This window comes from Orcinus orca, chromosome 7 (assembly GCF_937001465.1).
Source record: "Orcinus orca chromosome 7, mOrcOrc1.1, whole genome shotgun sequence".
Taxonomy (NCBI): domain Eukaryota; kingdom Metazoa; phylum Chordata; class Mammalia; order Artiodactyla; family Delphinidae; genus Orcinus; species Orcinus orca.
Genome location: NC_064565.1, coordinates 83,122,503 through 83,143,898, shown reverse-complemented (window position 1 = coordinate 83,143,898; position 21,396 = coordinate 83,122,503). Strand labels below are relative to the sequence as shown.

The window sequence follows — 21,396 nt, the reverse complement described above, 5'->3', positions numbered from 1 at the left end:
CCCTGGTGGTGCAGTGGTTAAGAATCCACCGGCCAATGCAGAGGACATGGGTTCAATCCCTGGTCTGGGAAGATTTCACATGCCACAGAGCAACTAAGCCCGTGTGCCACAACTACTGAGCCTGTGCTCTTGAGCCTGCAAGCCACAACTACTGAGCCTACATGCCACAACTACTGAAGCGCATGCACTCTAGGGCCCACATACTGCAACTACTGAGCCTGTGTGCTGCAATTATTGATGTCCATGTGCCTAGAGCCCATGCTTCACAACAAGAGAAGCCACCACAATAAGAAGCCCACGCACTGCATTGAAGAGTAGCCCCCAGTTGCTGCAACTAGAGAAAGCCCACATGCAGCAACAAAGACCCAATGCAGCCAAAAAAAAAAAAGACAACAAATAAGTGTTGGCAAGGATGTAGAGAAAAGGGAACCCTCATGCACGGCTGGTGGGAATGTAAACTGGTACAGCCACTGTGGAGAACAGTATGTTTTCCAAAAGGAGGTTCCTCAAAAAATAAAAATAAAACTGCCATACAACCCAGCAATTCCACTCTTAGGTATGTACCAGAAGAAAATGAAAACACTAATGTGGAAAGATACATGCACCCCACTGTTCATAGTAGCATTATTTACAGTAGCCAACATATGAAAGCAACCTAAGTGTCCATTGACAGATAAATGGATAAAGAAGATGTTGTGTATTACATATATTTATATTTATTTATTTATTTATTTTATTTATATATATTTACACACACAATGGAATGTTACTCAGCCATAAAAAAGAATGAAATTCTGCCATTTGCAATAACATGGATGGACCTAGAGGGTATTATGCTTAGTGAAATAAGTCACACAAAGACAATTATTGTGTGTTATCACTTATACGTCAAGTCTAAAAACACAAACATACCAATGGCATTTCTCACAGAACTCGAACAAAAGATTTTACAATTTGTATGGAAGCACAAAAGACCCCGAATAGCCAAAGCAATCTTGAGAAAGAAAAACGGAGCTGGAGGAATCAGGCTGTCTGACTTCAGACTATACTACAAAGCTACAGTAATCAAGACAGTATGGTACTGGCAAAAAAAAACAGAAATATAGATCAATGGAACAGGATAGAAAGCCCAGAAATAAACCCACACACCTATGGTCACCTAAGCTATGACAAAGGATGTAAGTATACAATGGAGAAAAGACAGTCTCTTCAATAAATGGTGCTGGGAAAACTGTATAGCTACATGTAAAAGAATGAAATTAGGGACTTCCCTGGTGGTGCAGTGGTTAAGAATCCGCCTGCCAATGCAGGGGACACGGGTTCGAGCCCTGGTCCGGGAAGATCCCACATGCCACGGAGCAACTAAGCCTGTGCGCCACAACTACTGAACCTGCGCTCTAGAGCCTGCAAGCCACAACTACTGAAGCCTGCTCTCCACAACTACTGAAGCCCGCATGCCTAGAGCCTGTGCTCTGCAGCAAGAGAAGCCACCGCAATGAGAAGCCCATGCACCACAATGAAGAGTAGCCCCCACTCGCCGCAACTAGAGAAAGCCCATGCACAGCAACGAAGACCCAATGCAGCCAAAAATAAAATTTAAAAAAAAAGAATGAAATTAGAACACTCCCTAACACCGTATACAAAAATAAACTCAAAATGGATTAAAGACCTAAATGTAAGGCCAGACACTATAAAACTCATACAGGAAAACACAGACAGAACACTCTTTGACATAAATCACAGCAAGATCTTTTTTTGATCCACCTCCTAGAGTAATGAAAATAAAAGCAAAAATAAACAAATGGGATCTAATTAAACTTAAAAGCATTTGCGCAGCAAAGGAAACCATAAACAAAACAAAAAGACAGTTCTCAGAATGGGAGAAAATATTTGCAAACAAAGCAACTGACAAGGGATTAATCTCCAAAATATATAAACAGCTCATGTAGCTTAATATCAGAAAAGCAAATAACCCAATCATAAAATGAGTGGAAGATCTAGAGACATTTCTCCAAAGACCCAAAAGCACATGAAAAGATGCTTAACATCACAAATTTTTAGAGAAATGCAAATCAAAACTACAGTGAGGTATCACCTCACACTAGTCAGAATGGCCATCATCGAAAAATCTACAAACAATAAATGCTGGAGAGGGTATGGAGAAAAGGGAACCCTCCTACACTGTTGGTGGGAATGTAAATTGGTACAGCCACTATGGATAACAGTATGGAGGTTCCTTAAAAAACTAAAAGTAGAACTACCATATGATCGAACAATCCCACTACTGGGCAAATACCCGGAGAAAACCATAATTCAAAAAGAGTCGTGTACCACAATGTTCACTGCAGCACTATTTACAATAGCCAGAACATGGAAGCAACCTAAATGTCCATCAACAGAGGAATGCATAAAGAAGGTGTGGTACATATATACAACGGAATATTACTCAGCAATAAAAAAGAACAAAATAATGCCATTTGCAGCAACATGGATGGACCTAGAGATTGTCATACTGAGTGAAGTAAGTCAGACACAGAAAGACAAATATATGATATCGCTTATATATGGAATCTAAAAAAAAAGGTATAAATGAACTTATTTACAGAACAGAAGTAGAGTCACAGATGTAGAAAACAAACTTATCGTTACCAGGCATTAAGGGCGGGGGGCGACGGGGGAGAGATAAATTGGGAGATTGGGACTGACATATACACACTACTATATATAAAATAGATAACTTATAAGAAGCTACTGTATAGCACAGGGAACTCTATTCAATACTCTGTAATGGCTGCATGGGAATAGAATCTAAAAAAAGAGTGGATATATGTATATGTATAACTCATTCACTTTGCTGTATACCTGAAACTAACACAACACTGTAAATCACCTATACGCCAATAAAAACAATTTTTAATAAAATAAAAAAATGAATATAACAAAACAGACTCACAGTTGTAGAAAACAAACTAGTGGTTACCAGTGGGGAGAGGGAAGAGGGGAGGGGCAAGATGGGAGAAGGGAGGGGCAAGATAGGAGTGGGAGATTAGGAGGTACAAATTACTATGTATAAAATAAGCTACAAGGATATATTGTATAGCACAGGGAATATAGCCAATGTTTTATAATAACTTCAACTTGCGTATACTGTATAAAAACACTGAATCACTATGTTACAAACCTAAAACTAATATAATACTCTAAATCAACTATACATCAGTTAAAAAAAAAAAAACAGATTAAAACTAAAAAAACAAAAGGGTCCACCAACTACTTGGCACAATTACTGCAAAAGGAAGATTATGGTGAAATTTCAGGATAGGAGTGCAGTGGCAGGGGAGGGGTAGTTTCTTACCCTTTAACCACTCTTTGACTTTCAAAACTTTTATATATTACTTTAATAAAGATAAAAATTAACTTCAAAAGTACAATGAACACCAGATTGAGTGTTTTCAGCCAACACATGTCAGGCAAATGTGAACAACAGTAGGGGAAAAAAAAAACAGGATGACATTAATATAAGAAAGTAAATTTCAAAGTAAAAAGCAGTAGGCTTCCCTGGTGGCACAGTGGTTAAGAATCCGCCTGCCAATCCAGGGGACATGGGTTCAAGCCCTGGTCCGGGAAGATCCCACATGGCATGGAGCAACTAAGCCCATGAGCCACAACTACTGAGCCCATGAGCCACAACTACTGAGCCCGTGTGACACAACTACTGAAGCCCATGCGCCTAGAGCCTGTGCTCCACAACAAGAGAAGCCACCGCAATAAGAAGCCCTCGCACCGCAACGAAGAGTAGCCCCCACTCGCTGCAACTAGAGAAAGTCTGTGTGCAGCAACAAAGACCCCATGCAGCCAAAAATAATAATAAAAAAAACAAAGTAAAAAGCAGTAAACAAGACCAGTTTATTGTGATAAAAGTTTAAATCTATAATGAATAAGTCTAATAATGTAACATCAAAAATATAAAGTAAATCTGTTAGAAATACTAGAAGAAAGAAACGTAACTGTGATGGAAGACTTTAATATGATGATCATAACTCAGATTTGAATAAATAAGACCTAAAAAATATTATATATGAATAATACATACTGAATTTTGTGCCTTGCAATGAGAAGGCTATTTCTTTTCTAGCATCCATAGAACATTTCTAAAAGTTGATAATATTTTAGTCACAAAGTAAATCTCTATAAATACAGTAAATTGTACTGGCCATATTCTCTAATGAGTGTAACTCATTAACGAGTATATTCAAAGAAGAATATTGTGGAACAGTTATTGAGAGATTTTTGAGAGTTATTAACTCTCAGAGTTATTGAGAGATTGACTCCCTGGCAGGCATCCTTCAGGATCCTTCATTTAATCCTTCATTTCACCCTGTTGAAATGGCAAAATGGCACATATGGGTTGAGATAGCCTAGATGAAGGTGCCAAGTGCTCTGTGTCTGGACATGACACACCCCAACTCCTTCTCAAACCACAGCACAAGCTAGTGGGACTGGTTTGGCCCACTATCCACCCTCTAAGTATTTTTCTCTACCCCTGTATTACTATCTTAACTGATGATAATACCCTTAGGAGAAAACTGTCTCAAGGTAAAAATCCCAGAACATCTGAGAAGAACAACACTGTAAGTGACCAAAAAAAAAAAAAAACAGCTGAAATTTGCTATTCCTTACACATGTACTATTCCATATATATATATATATATATATATAAAAGAAGTAATTTTTTAAATAAATAATAAAACCATCAGCTTTTTGCATCTTTGAATTATCTCGACTTCACAATCATGTTTAAGTTTTTTCTCCTTTTTTGAATCTTATACATTTTTAAAAATAAAGTTTACAGATAACTTTTATATCAAATTTATGTAACGTGGAAATAATTACATATCTCAGTGGTCCACTTTTTTTCTTCATTAAATGTTTATTTTTTATAATGAAATATAATTGATATATAACATTGTATTAGTTCAGGTGACAATGTAATGATTCAATATATGTATATATTGCAAAATGATCACCACAATAAGTCTAGTTAAACATCCAAAACCTCACATAGTTACAGTTTTTTTCTTGTGATAAGAACTTGGAAGATCTACTCTCTTAGCAACTTTCAAATATACAATACGGTAATATTAATTATAGTCACCATGCTGTATATCAGTGGTTCACTTAGAAATGTCTTCCATATCTTTTGTATATCTTATTAAAGTAGTAATTTTCTGCTTACTTTTTCATTACCCAGACTTAAGATAGGAGTCTATGAATTTGAGTTTTTCTACACACAACTAAATCAGATAAAATATATATACGCCCACAAAAAGACAGTCAACTAATCTTTGACAAAGGAGCAAATATAATACAATGGAGAAAAGTAGTCTTTTCAACAAATGATGCTAGAACAAGTGGATATCCACACACAAAAAAGTGAATATAAACATAGATGTTACACCCCTCACAAAAATTAATTCGAAATTGATCACAGACCTAAATGTAAAAAAGAATATAAAACTCCTAGAAGACGACATAGGAGAAAATCTAGATGACCTTGGGTTTCACAATGACTTTTTAGGTACAACACCAAAGCCATAATCCGTGAGAGAAATAATTGATACAGGGGCTTTATTAAAATGAAAAACTTATGCTCTGTGAAAGACAGTGTCAAGAGAATGAGAAGACAAGCCACAGACTAAGAGGAAATATTTGTAGAATATTATCCAAAATATACAAAGAATTCTTAAAACTCCACAACAAGAAATTTTAAAACAATTTAAAACAAACCAATTTAAAAATGGGGCAAAGGCCTTAAGGGACACCTCACCAGAGAAGATACACAATTGGCAAAGAAGCATTTGAAGAGATGCTTAATATCATACGTCATTAGGAAATCGCAAATTAAAACTGCAATGAGATACCACTACACTACACCCACATTAGAATGGCCAAAATCCACAATACTGACAGCACTGAATGCAAGCAGGGATGTGGAAGAACAGGAACTCTCATTCATTGCTGGTAGAATGCAAAATGGTACAGCCACTTTAGAAGGTTTCTTACAAAAATTTTGTAAGTTTCTTACAAAACTTTAGGTTTCTTACAAAACTAACTATACTCATACAATAGAATCTAGCAACTGCGCTCTCAGGTATTAACCCAAGTGAGCTGAAAACATGTCCACACAAAACCCTGCACAAAGATGTTTATATCAGGCTTATTCATGATTGCCAAAACTTGGAAGCAACCAAGATGCCCTTCAGTAAGTGAATGGAGAAACAGTATATCCAGACAATGGAATATTATTTAGCACTAAGAAGAAATGAGCTTTCAAGCCATGGAAAAACATGGAGGAAACTTAAATGCATATTGCTAAGTAAAACAAATAATAATCTGACAACACTACATACTGTATGTTTCCAATTATATGACATTTTGGAAAAGGCAAAACTGGAAACAGTAAAAAGATCAGTGGTTGCCAGGTGTTGTGGGGAGGGAAAGTTGAACAGGCAGAGCCCAGAGGATTTTTAGGTCAGTGAAACTATTCTGTCTGTTAGTATAATGATAGATACATGTCATCATACATTTGTCAAAACCCATAGAATGTGTTAACACCAAGAGTGAACCCTAATGTAAACTATGGACTTTGGGTGATAATGATGGGTTCATCAAATGTAACAAATGCACCATTCTGGTACCAGATGTGAATAGAGGACGTTGTGCATATATGATGGTAGGGAGTCTATTGGAACTCTCTACTTTCTGCCCAATTTTCACTGTGAACCTAAAGCAGCTCTAAAAAAAAGTCCTTTTTTTTTAAATTATTAAGGTACCCAGGTTTCAACCCAGAACCTTTAACTATTGATTTTATACGTTAAGTACTACAGTTAGTTGTGGATGTGCCCAGTGTGAAAGAAAACATTGAAATAGTGTCAATAATCGTTTCCCATTAGTCCCTCATAGCTAATAATTATGGCAATCTTTTCTTTATACGCCTGTCTTCTAGAAAGGTAATATAACCTACTGTATAGCACAGGGAACTCTACTCAATACTCTATAATGACCTATATGGGAATAGAATCTAAAAAAAGAGTGGATATGTGTTATATGTATAACTGATTCCTTTGCTGTACAGCAGAAACTAACACAATATTGTAAATCAACTATACTCCAATAAAAATTAATTTTAAAAAAAGGTAATATAGTGACCACCTAGAGGGGTGAGATAGGGAGGGTGGGAGGGAGGGAGAGGCAAGAGGGAAGAGATATGGGGACATATGTATATGTATAACTGATTCATTTTGTTATAAACCAGAAACTGACTCACCATTGTAAAGCAATTATACCCCAATAAAGATGTTTAAAAAAAAAAAGACCTGGTGCAGCCAAATAAATAAATAAATATTTTTTTTTAAAAAAGGTAATATAATGCCTTATATGTGTATATTACATGTATCTATATATGCAGTATATATTATATATTTATATATAATATTATATAATTGTTGAGAGTTTTTGTTTTTTCCCACATAAATGGCAATTTATATCACCACACTTTACTTTTTATCTTATTAACACATTTTCAATGGTAGTATATCCTAGCTCAATCAAATTCTCTAAAACAATTAGGGAATTACATTTTTAATTAAGTTCAGAAGTTAGTTGCTGCTCTTAAGAAAATATATAGACCTGAATACTGTTGTCCTTGGTTTTCCTGAAATATTAAAATCTAATCTAAGATTGCCTTAAGAGAGCCAAACTGAATATTATGTCACTTTTTATACTTGAAATGTTAATGATGATAGTATGCAAGATGAGGGTCTATATGTTATTAAGTACCTTTGCAGCAAAAAGTGTGATATACTGATTCTTGATGATATTATAGAATAATCACCATGCCAATCATTTACATTTAATCTTTGAGTTCAAGGAAAAGAGATACTAAGATTCTGCACTGAGTTTTAAAGTTAATCTGCTCCGAAGATCCCCTCCTAAAGAGTCTGTAGATATGTGTATTACAGTATAGCTTGTTTCCCTTATAATCTTATGTATTTTATTTTAGATATTTAAAAACATGATTCTGAGAAGGGGTTCATAGGCCTCAGTAGACTACCAAAGAAGTCCATGGCACAAATATACAAAAACAATTAACTATTTATGAAGACCTCTATTGTACCTATAATAAGTATATAGAAAACAAACATTTTTAAAAAATAAAAACAGTTAACCTCTGTGTTAGAGTCACTTTATTTCATTTGTAACATAAATTTTAACAGGAGGAATTTCTTTAGCTACATGTTCACCTAATTCTAAGAGAGCTTTTTAGTCTTCCATACTAGTTGAGGTTATTCAACGAGATAAGCAGTGACATAGGAAGTAGGTTGATGAGGAATAATACCAACCAAATATTGCAAATACAGTTTACCACATTAAGTAAACACAACTTTCTACAACAAACATTATAACAAATGTAATTTTCTATTAAAAAAACACTAATAGTCTCAACGTTAAAAAGTCAAGGCCTTAAGAAGTATTAAAACTTTTTAATATTACAAGAAAGCTCTTTGTGCTTTTGTAAAGACTTTCTGACAGTAAAACATAGAATAACTGTTGTATAGATTTAACTTAAACACTGTGGTAAGTAGAGCACTAATATTTATCTCCTTTTTTGTTTGTTTATTTATTTATTTATTTGGCTGCGCCGGGTCTTAGTTGCAGCACGCAGGATCTTTTAGTTGAGGCAAGCGGGATCTTTTAGTTGCGACCTGTGGGATCTTTTAGTTGCGGTATGTGGGATCTAGTTCCCTGACCAGGGATTGAACCCGGGCCCCCTCCATTGGGTGTGTGGAGTCTTAGCCACTGGACCACCAGGGAAGTCCCAATACTTAAGTGCTTTAGGTACTTCTTATATACCTAAATATATAACCTAGTTAATCCCTGTTCTTTGTAGTCTCAAAAGCATTAGTATCAATAGCTTCTTCGTTTCTCTTAAGTTTCTATTAAACTTGTAATTTCTGATTTTGACTTTAATTAAGGTGAATCCAATATATTTGAGGGTAGTGATCATTTATTTTCACAATAGAGTAGATACACTCTTAAGGCACCTTATTAATGTTTTCTTTCAAAGATTTTCAGAAGTTCTCAGCCTGAAATTTTTTTTCCAGACTGAATAGTTTAAACCCCAGTGGTCAACAAACTTTCTGTAAAGGGTCCAATAGTAAATATTTTAAGCTCTTTAGGCCACATGGTCTCTAGCTCAACTATTCACTGCAATTGTAGCTTGAAAACAACCACAGATAAACAATGACTGTGACCATGTTCCAGTAAAACTTTATTTACAAAAACAGATGATAGGCCAGATTTAGCCTATAGGCTATAGTTTTACAACCCTTGGGTTAACCCACTGTCAGGTTCATGTATCGTCTTAAAGTGTAATGTGAAATGTAGTACAAATGCTTTGGTTATATTTCCATTTTTTTTATTGACCTATAGTTGATTTAAAATGTTGTGCCAGTCTTTGCTGTACAGCAAAGTGACTCAGTTATACACATATGTACATTCTTTTTTATATTATATAAAATATATCATATATTATATACATATTTATATTATATTTCCATTTTTAATTATTTGTTTTTGATCTATGTTTAACCTAACATGGATTATTTGACCCTTAGCTTCTAGACTGATTTAATTTCACATTGTCCATAAGTTCTTACCAGTCAGAATACTTAGTCAATGTGGGGGAAATGTGAATAAGGATAATTTGAGATATTTGGGGGGTTTGAGGGGGTTGTTTTTCTGTTTTAGGGGGTTTTTTGGCCACACTGCTTGCAGGATCTCAGTTCCCCGACCAGGAATTTAACCTGGGTCACAGCAGTGAAAACCCGAAATCCTAACCACTAGGCCACCAGCGAATTCGAGGTATTTGTTAATTAATGTGTAAGGATAGGTACTAATTGACACAGTATTCTGAGTAAATTTTGTGCTTCGTTTAGAGGGGGAACTCTGTCTCATTGTGTGGCACAATCCAATTACGTATTCCCATTCTTAGTTTTAGCACTCACTTCCCTTGCATTCTGAGTCTGTCATTCCCTCTATTTGAACATTTTTCCTCCTTTTACCCAATCTATTTTCTTTCCTCTTAGCACCCATACTACTTGGATGAGCATTTTACTTTCACGACTGAACTCATCAAACCTTAATACCTTACAGAATTGCTTCTGGAATTTTTTTTTTTTTTTTTTGCGGTACGCGGGCCTCTCCCGTTGCGGAGCACAGGCTCCGGACGCGCAGGCTCAGCGGCCATGGCTCACGGGCCCAGCCGCTCCGCGGCATGTGGGATCTTCTCGGACCGGGCACGAACCCGTGTCCCCTGCACCGGCAGGCGGACTCTCAACCACTGCGCCACCAGGGAAACCCCCTGAATTTTTTTGGATAACATCTTTCCCCACTTTGACACAGGGTAATAAGCAATAGGATTTTGTATTCCACACTTCACTAAAAATACTTTAAATTTACCTGTTTTGGAAAGGCATGAAGGAGGAATATAGGGGTATCTTTTTCACTCATGAAATTACTATTCTTTCAGTACTGAGATCTAGTCAAAGCACTTATCTAAGATTTATTGCCAAGATTTGATGATTATTAGCCAAACCGCAAGGGTCTTGTCCTAGTGCTTGTCCTCTTAGATTCTCTTTAATACAGTACTGTCAACTAACCTGTGCTCAAATTTTATTCATTCTTATATGTGACTCTCCTTGCACTCTGTTTGATCTTTCAGTATCTCTTTCAAAAAATATATTTTTTCCTTTTTTACCAGCTAATCATGGCATGATTCTCTTTGTCCTCTAAATTGTCTTCTCAGGGAGTTTTCCAGTTTTCTTCTGAATTTTAGTAGTGTTTAATAGTGATTCTGACCCTAGTGTTTTGATTCTGTCCCTATTTTAACTCTAAAACAACAACACCTGGATGGATGGTCACTACCTCCTCAAACTGAAAATCATGAATACACAATTTCATACATTTTATTTTCAGAATCCTCACCTCTTTCATTTTAGTTTGCCCATCTCCCTTATCCCCTGAAATCAAAACAATACCAGTGACTTTTTCTGACTTCTTTAAGCCACATGGTCTCTTTGTACTGTTTTGTGTCCTTTTTCAGATCACTAACTTGCTAAAAATAATATATTCATTTCTCTTTCCACTGCCAAATCCCTTTTCTAAGCTCTATTATGGACTAACCAGATTACTGTATATTTATTTCTTCAAGACTTCTCTATCTTCAGTTTCTATCCTTTAGTCATGCATAAAATCTGAATTTAGTTTTTTAATCTGTAGTTTCTTTTCCTCTTATCATTCTCATCAACTCTTATCCACATACTTCCTTGCCAAATTCCTTGCCATTGCATATTCTTCCTTCAATATTCCCATAATTATCGACCTAAATTATTCATATACAACTGTTTATATTTTTTTTCTTTGAGCTGTAATGAAGTTAGCTCCTGTTCTCTCTAGGCTTATTGAGCTTCAGTCAGGCAATTCCACATACAGAGAACAGTTTAACTTCGCTTCTCTTATTTTTTTCTGAGAGAACCAGGGCATATTGCAAGTAAAAGTTGATTAGGCATGAATAGCTATATATTACCACAGTATCTTTCATTCATTTACCAAATATTTGTCAAGCATCTACCATTTGCTAGCCAGTACTCAAGACACTGAGAATACAGCAGTGAGTTATATTAAGTGGTATTAGACAGTATTGAACAGGCCAGAGAAATCCTGGCCTGTCTATAGAGTTTAGCAAACCAGACAAGTTTGAACCCCTAGAGTCATGCTGTTCCCAAAACATGGTAACCACTAGCCACATGAGGCTAATTCCAATTTTAAATTAATTAAAATTAAATGAAATTTAAAATTCAGTTCCTCAATTGCAACTAGCCACATTTATTTTGTTTTCAATTGAGGTATAGTTAATTTACAGTATTGTTTTAGTTTCAGGTATAGAGCATACTGATTCAATACTTTTGTAGATAATATTGCATTATAGGTTATTACAAGATAATGGGTATAACTCCCTGTGCTGTATAATAAATCCTTGTTGCTTATCTATTTTATATATAGTAGTTTGTTAATTCCATACCCCCAATTTGTCCCTTCCCCCTTCCCTCACCCCTTTGGTAACCACAAATTTGATTTCTATGTCTGTGAGTCTGTTTCTGTTTTTAATATACATTCGTTTTTTTTTTTTTTAGATTCCGCGTATAAGAGCTATTATATTGTATTTGTCTTTGTCGGACTCACTTCACTAAGCATAATATTCACTAGGTCCATCCATGTTGCTGCAACTGGCAATATTTCATTCTTTTTTATGGCTGAGTAATACTCCATTGTGTGTGTGTATAATGTGATATATATATATATATATATATATCACATCTTCTTAATCCAATTGTCTATCGATGGGCATTTGGATTATTGTTTGGCTATTGTAAATAGTGCTGCTATGAACAGTGGGGTGCATGTATCTTTTCAAATTAGTGTTTTCTTTTTTTTTTCTGGATATATACCCAGGAGGGGAATTGCTGGATCATATAGTACTGCTATTTTTAGTTTTTTTAAGGAACCTCCATACTGTTTTCCATAATGGCTGCACCAATTACATTCCCACCAACAGTGCAAGAGGGTTCCCCTTTCTCCACATCCTCGCCAACATTTGTTATTTGTAGACTTGATAAAGGCCATTCTGACAGGTGTGAGGCAATACCTCACTGTGTTTTGTTTTTTCTAATGAGAAAGTATTTGATTTTTTTTTATTTTATTTATCTATTTTTTGGCTGCGTTGGGTTGTCGCTGCACGCGGGCTTTCTCTAGTTGTGGCGAGCAGGGGCTACTCTTCCTTGCAGTGCGCAGGTTTCTCATTGCAGCAGTTTCTATTGTTGCAGAGCATGGGCTCTAGGCGCACAGGCTTCAGTAGTTGCAGCATGTGGACTCAGCAGTTGTGGCTCGTGGGCAGTAGAGCGCAGGCTCAGTAGTTGTGGCACATAGGCTTAGTTGCTACGTGGCATGTAGGATCTTCTTGGACCAGGGCTCAAAGCCATGTCCCCTGCATTGGCAGGCGGATTCTTAACCACTGCACCACCAGGGAAGTCCCTCATTGTGGTTTTGATTTGCATTTCTCTAATAATTAATAATGCTGAGCATCTTTTCATGTACCTATTAGCCATCTGTATGACTTCTTTGGAAAAATGTCTGTTCGAGTCTTCTGCCCATTTTTTGATTAGATTTTCTTTTTTATATTGAGTTGGATGAGCTATTTGTATATTTTGGATATTAACCCCTTATCTGTCACATTGTTTACAAATATTTTTTCCCATCCTGTAGGTTGTCCTTTCGTTTTGTTTATGGTTTCCTTTGCTGTGCAGAAGCCTTTCAGTTTAATTAAGTCCCATTTATTTATTTTTGCTTTTACTTCTTTTGCCTTGGAAGACTGATCCAAGAAAATATTGCTACAATTTATGTCAAAGAGTGTTTCACCTATGTTCTCTTACAGGAGTTTTATGGTTTCATGTCTTACATTTAGATCTTTAAACCATTTTGAGTTTATTTTTGTATATGATATGAGAGAATATTCTAATCTCACTGTTTTACATGTGGCTGTCCAGTTTTCCCAGCACCACTTGTTGAAGCCACATTTCAAGTGCTAAATAGCCCCATGTGGCTACTGACTACCATATTTGACAATGTAGATATAGAACGTTTCCATCAACATAGAAATTTCTGTCAGATAGTACTTCTCTAAAGTAATTGGAATATGGAAAATTTTGAGCCTATACAAAATGTAAAAATATGTCATAGGACAACTTGGTTCCCTAAATTAGGAATAGACCTATGCTCAAAGTGCCAAAAAGGTGGTAGGGACTAGGTTGTTTCTTTGGCCCAAACTAGCATTAGCACAAAAAAATTCTCAGGATAACACAGATATATGGAATTACTCTGTTTTCTGTTTTCATAGGTACCTAAGTGCCTGTTCTACCAATGCCAGCTTGAAGAGTACTTTTGGGGTTTTAGACAACTTTCTAAATAGCCTTCTGCCTATCTCCACTCCCTTTTTTAGAAACATGTTTTTAAAACTCACCTCATAATGTTTTCAAAATAGAAGGAATGTTGTAACTCACTTGTTTCTCTGTTGACCTATTTCTCATTTTTATATATGGAACATTTATACTGTAACACTAGACTAAAGATTGTGTAAAATAGATTGTAAGCTCTCAGAGAGAGAGCAAGCCTTTCCTGAGTGCTGGACCCCTCCTAATCTCTACCCTCTCACTTCTTAACACTCTAATACTATTAGTACCACATGTTCTGCAAGTATTTAGTAAATGTTCGTGGATGTCCTACACTCATCTATTCTAACTTATTCTTTTTTTTCCCATTCAGGTTTTCTGATCTATGTTTTCTTTCTCTTTACTTAACAGACAGTGTGGAGCATTCATTATTAAGACAACTGGGCAGCTCTAGTCTAGCTCAACTGATTTCTTGTCCTATGATCCTTGTGTGGCCGAGACCCAGCTTCAACGAACCGGCTAGATGCTGCCCGTTGTGAAACTTAGGGTTAGTTAATACCTCGCCATACTTATTTATTCCACTATAAGCTGTCTAAATTTGATGAAATTTGCTTTTTCAGCTGTTCTACAAAATTATTTAGGTGGATGTGGCATGTTGGTTTTTTAATGTGTTGATCTAACTGTAGTGACATGTTCTACAACATGTTTTATCCATTCCATAAATAATAACCACGTTGGGAATAGTGAGGTATCTTTCATTTTCTCTGCTTTGTGTTATTTCTTTTCCTCTCAATCTTTTAGAAGTTATGTTTCATATTCTTTGATATTTATTTTAATATTTAGAATAAGAGTCATTTCTAATTCTAATAGAATTTTTAGTACTTTCATGCCTTTTATCACATATTTAATCTTAATGGCTCAGTTCTACTACTTTGTAATTCTGTCATTTTTTTGTCTATTTTTTTATTTATTTGTTACTGCTACTCCTTATTTAATTTTGCTTTTACCATGGTTTTCAGAATTTGCATAGTACTTATACTCCTTTTTAAATAACATTTCCAAACATTGGAAATACCATCAACATGATCAGTATTCTTGCCTTTTCATGTGATTAATTGACTATAGTAAATTTTTTCTCTAATATTTGAGATAATGCTCCAGCCTTCCTATAACATAAGCCATTTGGTACCAAATTTTATATAATATGGATCACCTAGTAGAGGTGTTTTGATAAAAGAAGGCTCACCTCTGACATGATCTCATAACATTGACTAATATTTTACTATATTTTGGTGTTCTTTTAATGTTTTAATCTTTTGACCTTTCCTTATGTTTTACCAATATATTCAGTTATATATGTTATCAGTTCTTAAAAGGACAATTATTTCCATTAAAAGCAAAATTATTTCTTACACCAAAGAAAAACTTTAAATTCTGATTCTAAAGCCAATTCTTATTATAAAATTGGAAAATAGGTGGGGAGGAGAAGCCGTTGTTCAAAAGTTACAGAACAAATCATAAGTGTTTTTATCACTAAAATTTATTTGTAGTATGAAAAAAGGCTTCTTCAATCCATTTGCAGTTCTTTCACTGACCTCCTAATTTTAGGCAAGAAGGGGAAAAGCCATAAATATTGGCATTACCCTAATAAATCTCTTTCCTTTCTTTTTCCATCCCCAAATATATTCCATGCTCAGCAACAGAAATAATAAGACTTGGACCCCAAAGTTTTTCCTCGTGAGTCAAACAGGGAGTTTCTTTTGAAACCGTAGTGAATGTGCTTGCCAGTCAAATGGTTTCATGAGAACAGCAGGACCATATGAAATATATACTAGCATATGAGGATTCCATGTACACTAATTACTCTCAGTTTTTAGAAATGTAAAAAGACTAAAGTCCCACAATGAAATTTCAAGTTTTTTGTTCTGTAAGTAAAAATTATTAACTACCAGTGTTAGAGATCTTCTTTTAATAGTACTATCCTTGAGAACAAAAAAAATTAATGTTTTGATTTTCAAAATGTTAAACATGATGCTAAACAAATCCTGGACTGTTAATAAAAATTAATGATGTATTATTGGATAAGGAATTTTGAGAATTATGCATACCCAGGCGTGTTTTTCTACAGAGCTATATAGATTATATGTATGCACACATCTAATATATATACATAATATGCATACACACGTACATATTTTATATATATAGTGCATATATAATTCATACATATAGACTTTCTTAGAATTTAGCTTTATTTTGAGAAGCTAATCAAAACTGTAGAATTTATTGAAACCTAAATATATGGAGGATATCATCAACCTTCTTCATGGCCTAGCTTGATAGCCCACACATGTTTTTCTAAAGACAGATTAGGAGGATGAAAATTCTCCCGACATATACTACATAAAGCTCATTTTATTTTTTTCCTTTCTGTAGGTTTTTTGTTTTTTTGTCTTTTGGGGTTTTTTTTTGCCAGCGCCGTGCGGCTTGTGGGATCTTACTTCCCCTACCAGGGATCGAACCTGGGCCACAACAGTGAAAGCTCCGAGTCCTAATTCCCTGGCAGAATTCCCTGTAGTATATCTCCTATAGGTAAATTTGAAAAGAAGTTTTTACTTACTTAGTACCCATTTTGAAAAGCCAATCTTAAGACAGCTGCAGTTCACTCAGTTTTAGAATGAAATGGGTAATACATTATTAGTCCCTGTACCAGAATCACAAGGGAATAAATTTGCAACCTATTTTCCTAAAACCTCTAATACAATCAGAGATAGAAAGATGGTAGCATGTCAAAAGATAAAGCATCTTGGAAAATTAAGACTTTAACTTCCTCTCAGCTGAGTTATCAGGATAGCTTAGAAAAAGATGTATGATTTAGTTGATAACATTGCTTTATAAATTTCTGCCAATAATTACAGTACATTATTTTCAAACACGTTTATACATGATAACTCCCATATGTTAGGAGTGTGTTTCCTGGATTTATGCTATATTTAACTATAAAATAATGAATCGGGGTCACACAAAAATTCTTTGTATTTTTTCCAGAAGTAGTGCTTCAATAGTATTAAAATATAGAATCAAAGAACTAGAAAAAATTTTAGGAGGGCATCGAATTCAACGTTGATATCATGCTTCAACATGCCCTATTGTTATAATAGTAAATTGCTGGACCCTGAACCTATACTTCGACTAAAATGTACTCTGAAATCCCTATAGACTCAGGGGGAAAGAGCCAAATTATACACAAAGGATGGATATAATATTCATCTTTGGTACTGTTTCTTTCAACCCTATTCCGTGTTTTCATTCCTGTATATAAATTCCTAAAACTATGCTATCAGCTTCTGTACTTGCATGTTGAGTACTACTCTCTGATTAACAGCTACAGTTATTGCTGTTGTTGGACCTGCTATGTGTGTTTCTGTCTCTCTGCTTTTATGTATTGCATAAATTTGCTAATATTTTCTGCATCCTCCTGGTTCCTCTCAGAAATCAAGTACCATTCAAGATCATTTATTTAACATTGTCATTATTTCTCCTTTCCATGTGACATAATCCTTCTTCAGTTTTCTATATACAAGATTCATGGTTATCTTGATGGTAACTGCTTTCTGACCTGTGAGGATCCACAGATATAAAATAGAAGGTGTAGATTTCAAACTAGTGAAATAACAGATTAAGGATTTCCCATTTTATCATTCTTTTTAGGCATGGTGCTTAAAATAGTATCAACTAATATAATGACAAGCCTGAATCTATCAAAGTAAAGATACATAGTAACAGTATGAATAGTCAATTAAGACATTTTACTTAGGCTAGTGAGTGATACCATATTGACATCTGACTTATTTTTAAAACATGTAATTTTAAAATTTTCCATTCACTGATTTGTCAGTTTTCCTCATTTGGTATGTATTTATTAGTTAAAAGAAGCCAATACTTGATTATTTACTCGTATTTTGGTGCATAATTTTCTTAGTGAAGCTAGTATGTTAACCTCAGTTTTGCATTTCTGTCAAGGTGTGTACCCATGAGTAATGGTCATTCAGTACTACTCTAAAGGTGATATAAGTCATAAATATCGTTGTGCACTTTCTCCCCTTTGGAAAGAAGGGGTGTAAGAAGCCACCTCTCTATACACAGGGACTAAAGTCCTTCTCTTCCTCCCCTGCTAAGAGTCTTTTCCTCAATTCAGCCCTCTTATTTGTTGGTTTTTGTTCCTCATCAGAGAAAACTGCGGGGACTCTAGATCCTCACACTCCTTTGGGATGTATGTACCTACAAGATTCCAGTACGCTCTTAGGCTTAAAGAGAGAATTTCTAAAAAGAGGTTTTTTTATTAGACTCTTAACTTTTTTCTTCATTTCTTTTTTTGTGGAATAGAGAGGGTAAAATACATCTCTGAGAGTTTTTCTTTCCTGGGGAAAATACACTTTCAGGAAATGGTAGTTCTTTTGTGTTATTTTGTTATTTAAAGTGACTCAAGTACAAAGGCTTCAAAGGAAATGTCTCAAAGTTTTTAGCATTTATTTTCCTCCCATTACTTACCATCAACAGGTTTTGTTGCATTCTCTCTAGGCCTTTGTCTTTAATAGGTTTCAGTGTTTTGCAGTTTTCCCTTTGGAAAATTACGAGTGAAAAATCAAACTACAATTAACCCTTAAACAACACGGGGATTAGGGACACCGACACACACACACACACACACCCTGAGTATAATGCATAATTATGGCCCTCCATATCCACCATTCTGTATCCGTGGTTCCTCCCTTGTTCCTTATCTGTAAATTCAACCTATGGTGGATTAGTACTGTAGTTATTTATTGAAAAAAATCCACCTACCAATGGAGCCTCACAGTTCAAACCTGTGTGTCGTTCAAAAGTCAACTATATATTCTTCCTGTCCCTTGAATTCCCTAAGCCTACCAGTTGTACTCTTTCAACCTGGAAACAATTCACTGTCTATTCACCTGAATATCTCTTTTCCAACTTGTTTGCCAAGTACCATATCCTTGATGTTTGAATCAATTAAAAAAAAAAAGAAACTGAGTGTGCTGGCCATGAGAAAGACCTCCCCCTCCATCTGGCTTTCCCCCTCTGGCTCTTAGCATTCTGAGGACCTCTATTTTCTATTTTGGATAGAATTTCTCCAAATTTTTAGGGACCCTGAGTCTTTTCTTATCCACCCAATTCAATTAATTTTCTTTTTTTTCTTTCAGACAAACATTTTTTTTTAATGCATGCTCTCCTGTCTTTTTATGGCTGCGTTGGGTCTTCATTGCTACATGTAGGCTTTCTCTAGTTGCCGAGAACGGGGGCTAACTCTTCATTGCGGTGCGCAGGCTTCTCATTGTGGTGGCTCCTCTTGTTGCGAAGCACAGGCTCTAGGCACGTGGGCTTCAGTAGTTGTGGCTCACAGGCTCTAGAGCACAGGCTCAGTAGTTGTGGCACACAGGCTTAGTTGCTCCGCAGCATGTGTGATCTTCCCAGACCAGGGCTCGAACCCATGTCCCCTGCATTGGCAGGTGGATTATTAACCACTGCGCCACCAGGGAAGCCCCCAATTAATTTTCATTGACTGAAAATGATAGAACTTAAGTATATTTTCTATGTAGTCATTATATGTACACTTTCACCTCTGCTTTCATTTTCAAATATGGCTCTAAAATGAAAGAAAAGAAAGCAATCAAGCATACTTAACTTTGGAAGAGTTTTGCCAAATTCCAACCATATTACTGATGATATTTAAATTCACAAGATAGTCCCAGAAAAGATGTCAATATTGGGCTAAGTACGTAATCTAATAATACTAACCTGAATTCTAGATTTGCGGAATAAAAGAAAGGGAGAAAAAAGGATCTTTCTCCTCCTTGACTTCCCTAAGAATAAAGAGAATGTTAGTTAATGCAAACACTCAATCCAATTTAGTAGAATTTCCAACAGTATAATGTAACATGAAAAAATTCAAGCAATATGGGAACGATGTTTTGGCTTAAGGAATCCAGCTTACAAGTAGCTAATTCATACTTAAGAGAATGTCATTCTTGGTTTTCACAGCTTCCTTCCTTCTTCCATTTCTGAACCCCTTGGTACTCTTTTTTTCTTTTTTTTGGCTGCATTGGGTCTTCATGTCTGTGCTCGGGCTTTCTCTAGTTGCAGCGAGGGGGGGCTACTCTTCATTGTGGTGCACGAGCTTCTCATTGCAGTGGCATCTCCTGTTTCGGAGCATGGGCTCTAGACACACAAGCTTCAGTAGTTGTGGCACACGGGCTCAGTAGTTGGGGCTCACAAGCTCTAGAGCACAGGTTCAGTAGTTGTGGCACATGCGGCATGTGGGATCTTCCTGAACCAGGGCTCGAACCCGTGTCCCCTGCATTGACAGGAGGATTCTTAACCACTGCACCACCAGGGAAGCTCCCATTGGTAATCCTTTTTTCTTTTTTTTTTTTTTTTAGCTGTATTGGGTCTTCATTGCTGCACGCGGGCTTTCTCTAGTTGCAGCGAGCAGGGGCTACTCTTCGTTCTGGTGCGCGGGCTTCACATTGCGGTGGCTTCCCTTGTTCCGGAGCATGATCTGTAGGCACACAGGCTTCAGTAGTTGTGGCACATGGGCTTAGTTGCTCTGCAGCATGTGGGATCTTCCCGGAACAGGGCTCGAACCCGTGTCCCCTGCATTGGCAGGCGGATTCTTAACCACTGTGCCTCCAGGGAAGCACCCCCCATTGGTACTCTTAAAGCTCCATATTGTTCACAATGCTTCCTAATAATAACAGAGCAAGCACTTTGGAAGTATGAAAAAAAAAGAGAGAACCAGGATAGCTTTTGCTTGAACGTGGAATGTTTTATCCTTTTCTTTCTTTTGCTTTATGTATTATAAACATTATAAAAGGAAACTTTGAAAGATGATGATCAACCACAGTTATGTTTGTGTCTAATTCCTAAAGATCAGATGAAATTAGAAATGATGATAGTTGACCAGAGGGCAGACAGCAGAAGCAAGAAGAACTACAATCCTGCAGCCTGTGGAACAAAAACCACAATCACAGAAAGACAGACAAGATGAAAAGGCAGAGGGCTATGTACCAGATGGAGGAAAAAGGTAAAACACCAGAAAAACAACTAAACGAAATGGAGATAGGCAATCTTCCAGAAAAAGAATTCAGAATGATAGTGAAGATGATCCAGGACCTTGAAAAAAGAATGGAGGCAAAGGGCTTCCCAGGTGGCGCAGTGGTTGAGAGTCCACCTGCCAATGCAGGGGACACGGATTCGTGCCCCAGTCTGGGAGGATCCCACATGCCGTGGAGCGGCTGGGCCTGTGAGCCAT

At 36.1% G+C, this 21,396-nt stretch overlaps 1 protein-coding gene across 1 annotated transcript in view; it reads left to right on the top strand.

The window, feature by feature from the left end:
• BOLL (boule homolog, RNA binding protein) overlaps window positions 1-16,151 on the top strand; it is a 56,480-nt gene extending 40,329 nt beyond the window's left edge. The window contains exon 11 of the mRNA XM_004262886.4: window positions 14,478-16,151. Within this exon, the coding sequence (XP_004262934.1) occupies window positions 14,478-14,501 (24 nt within the window). The 3' untranslated portion in view covers window positions 14,502-16,151. The remainder of the gene's footprint in view (window positions 1-14,477) is intronic.
• Window positions 16,152-21,396: the final 5,245 nt, after the last annotated feature.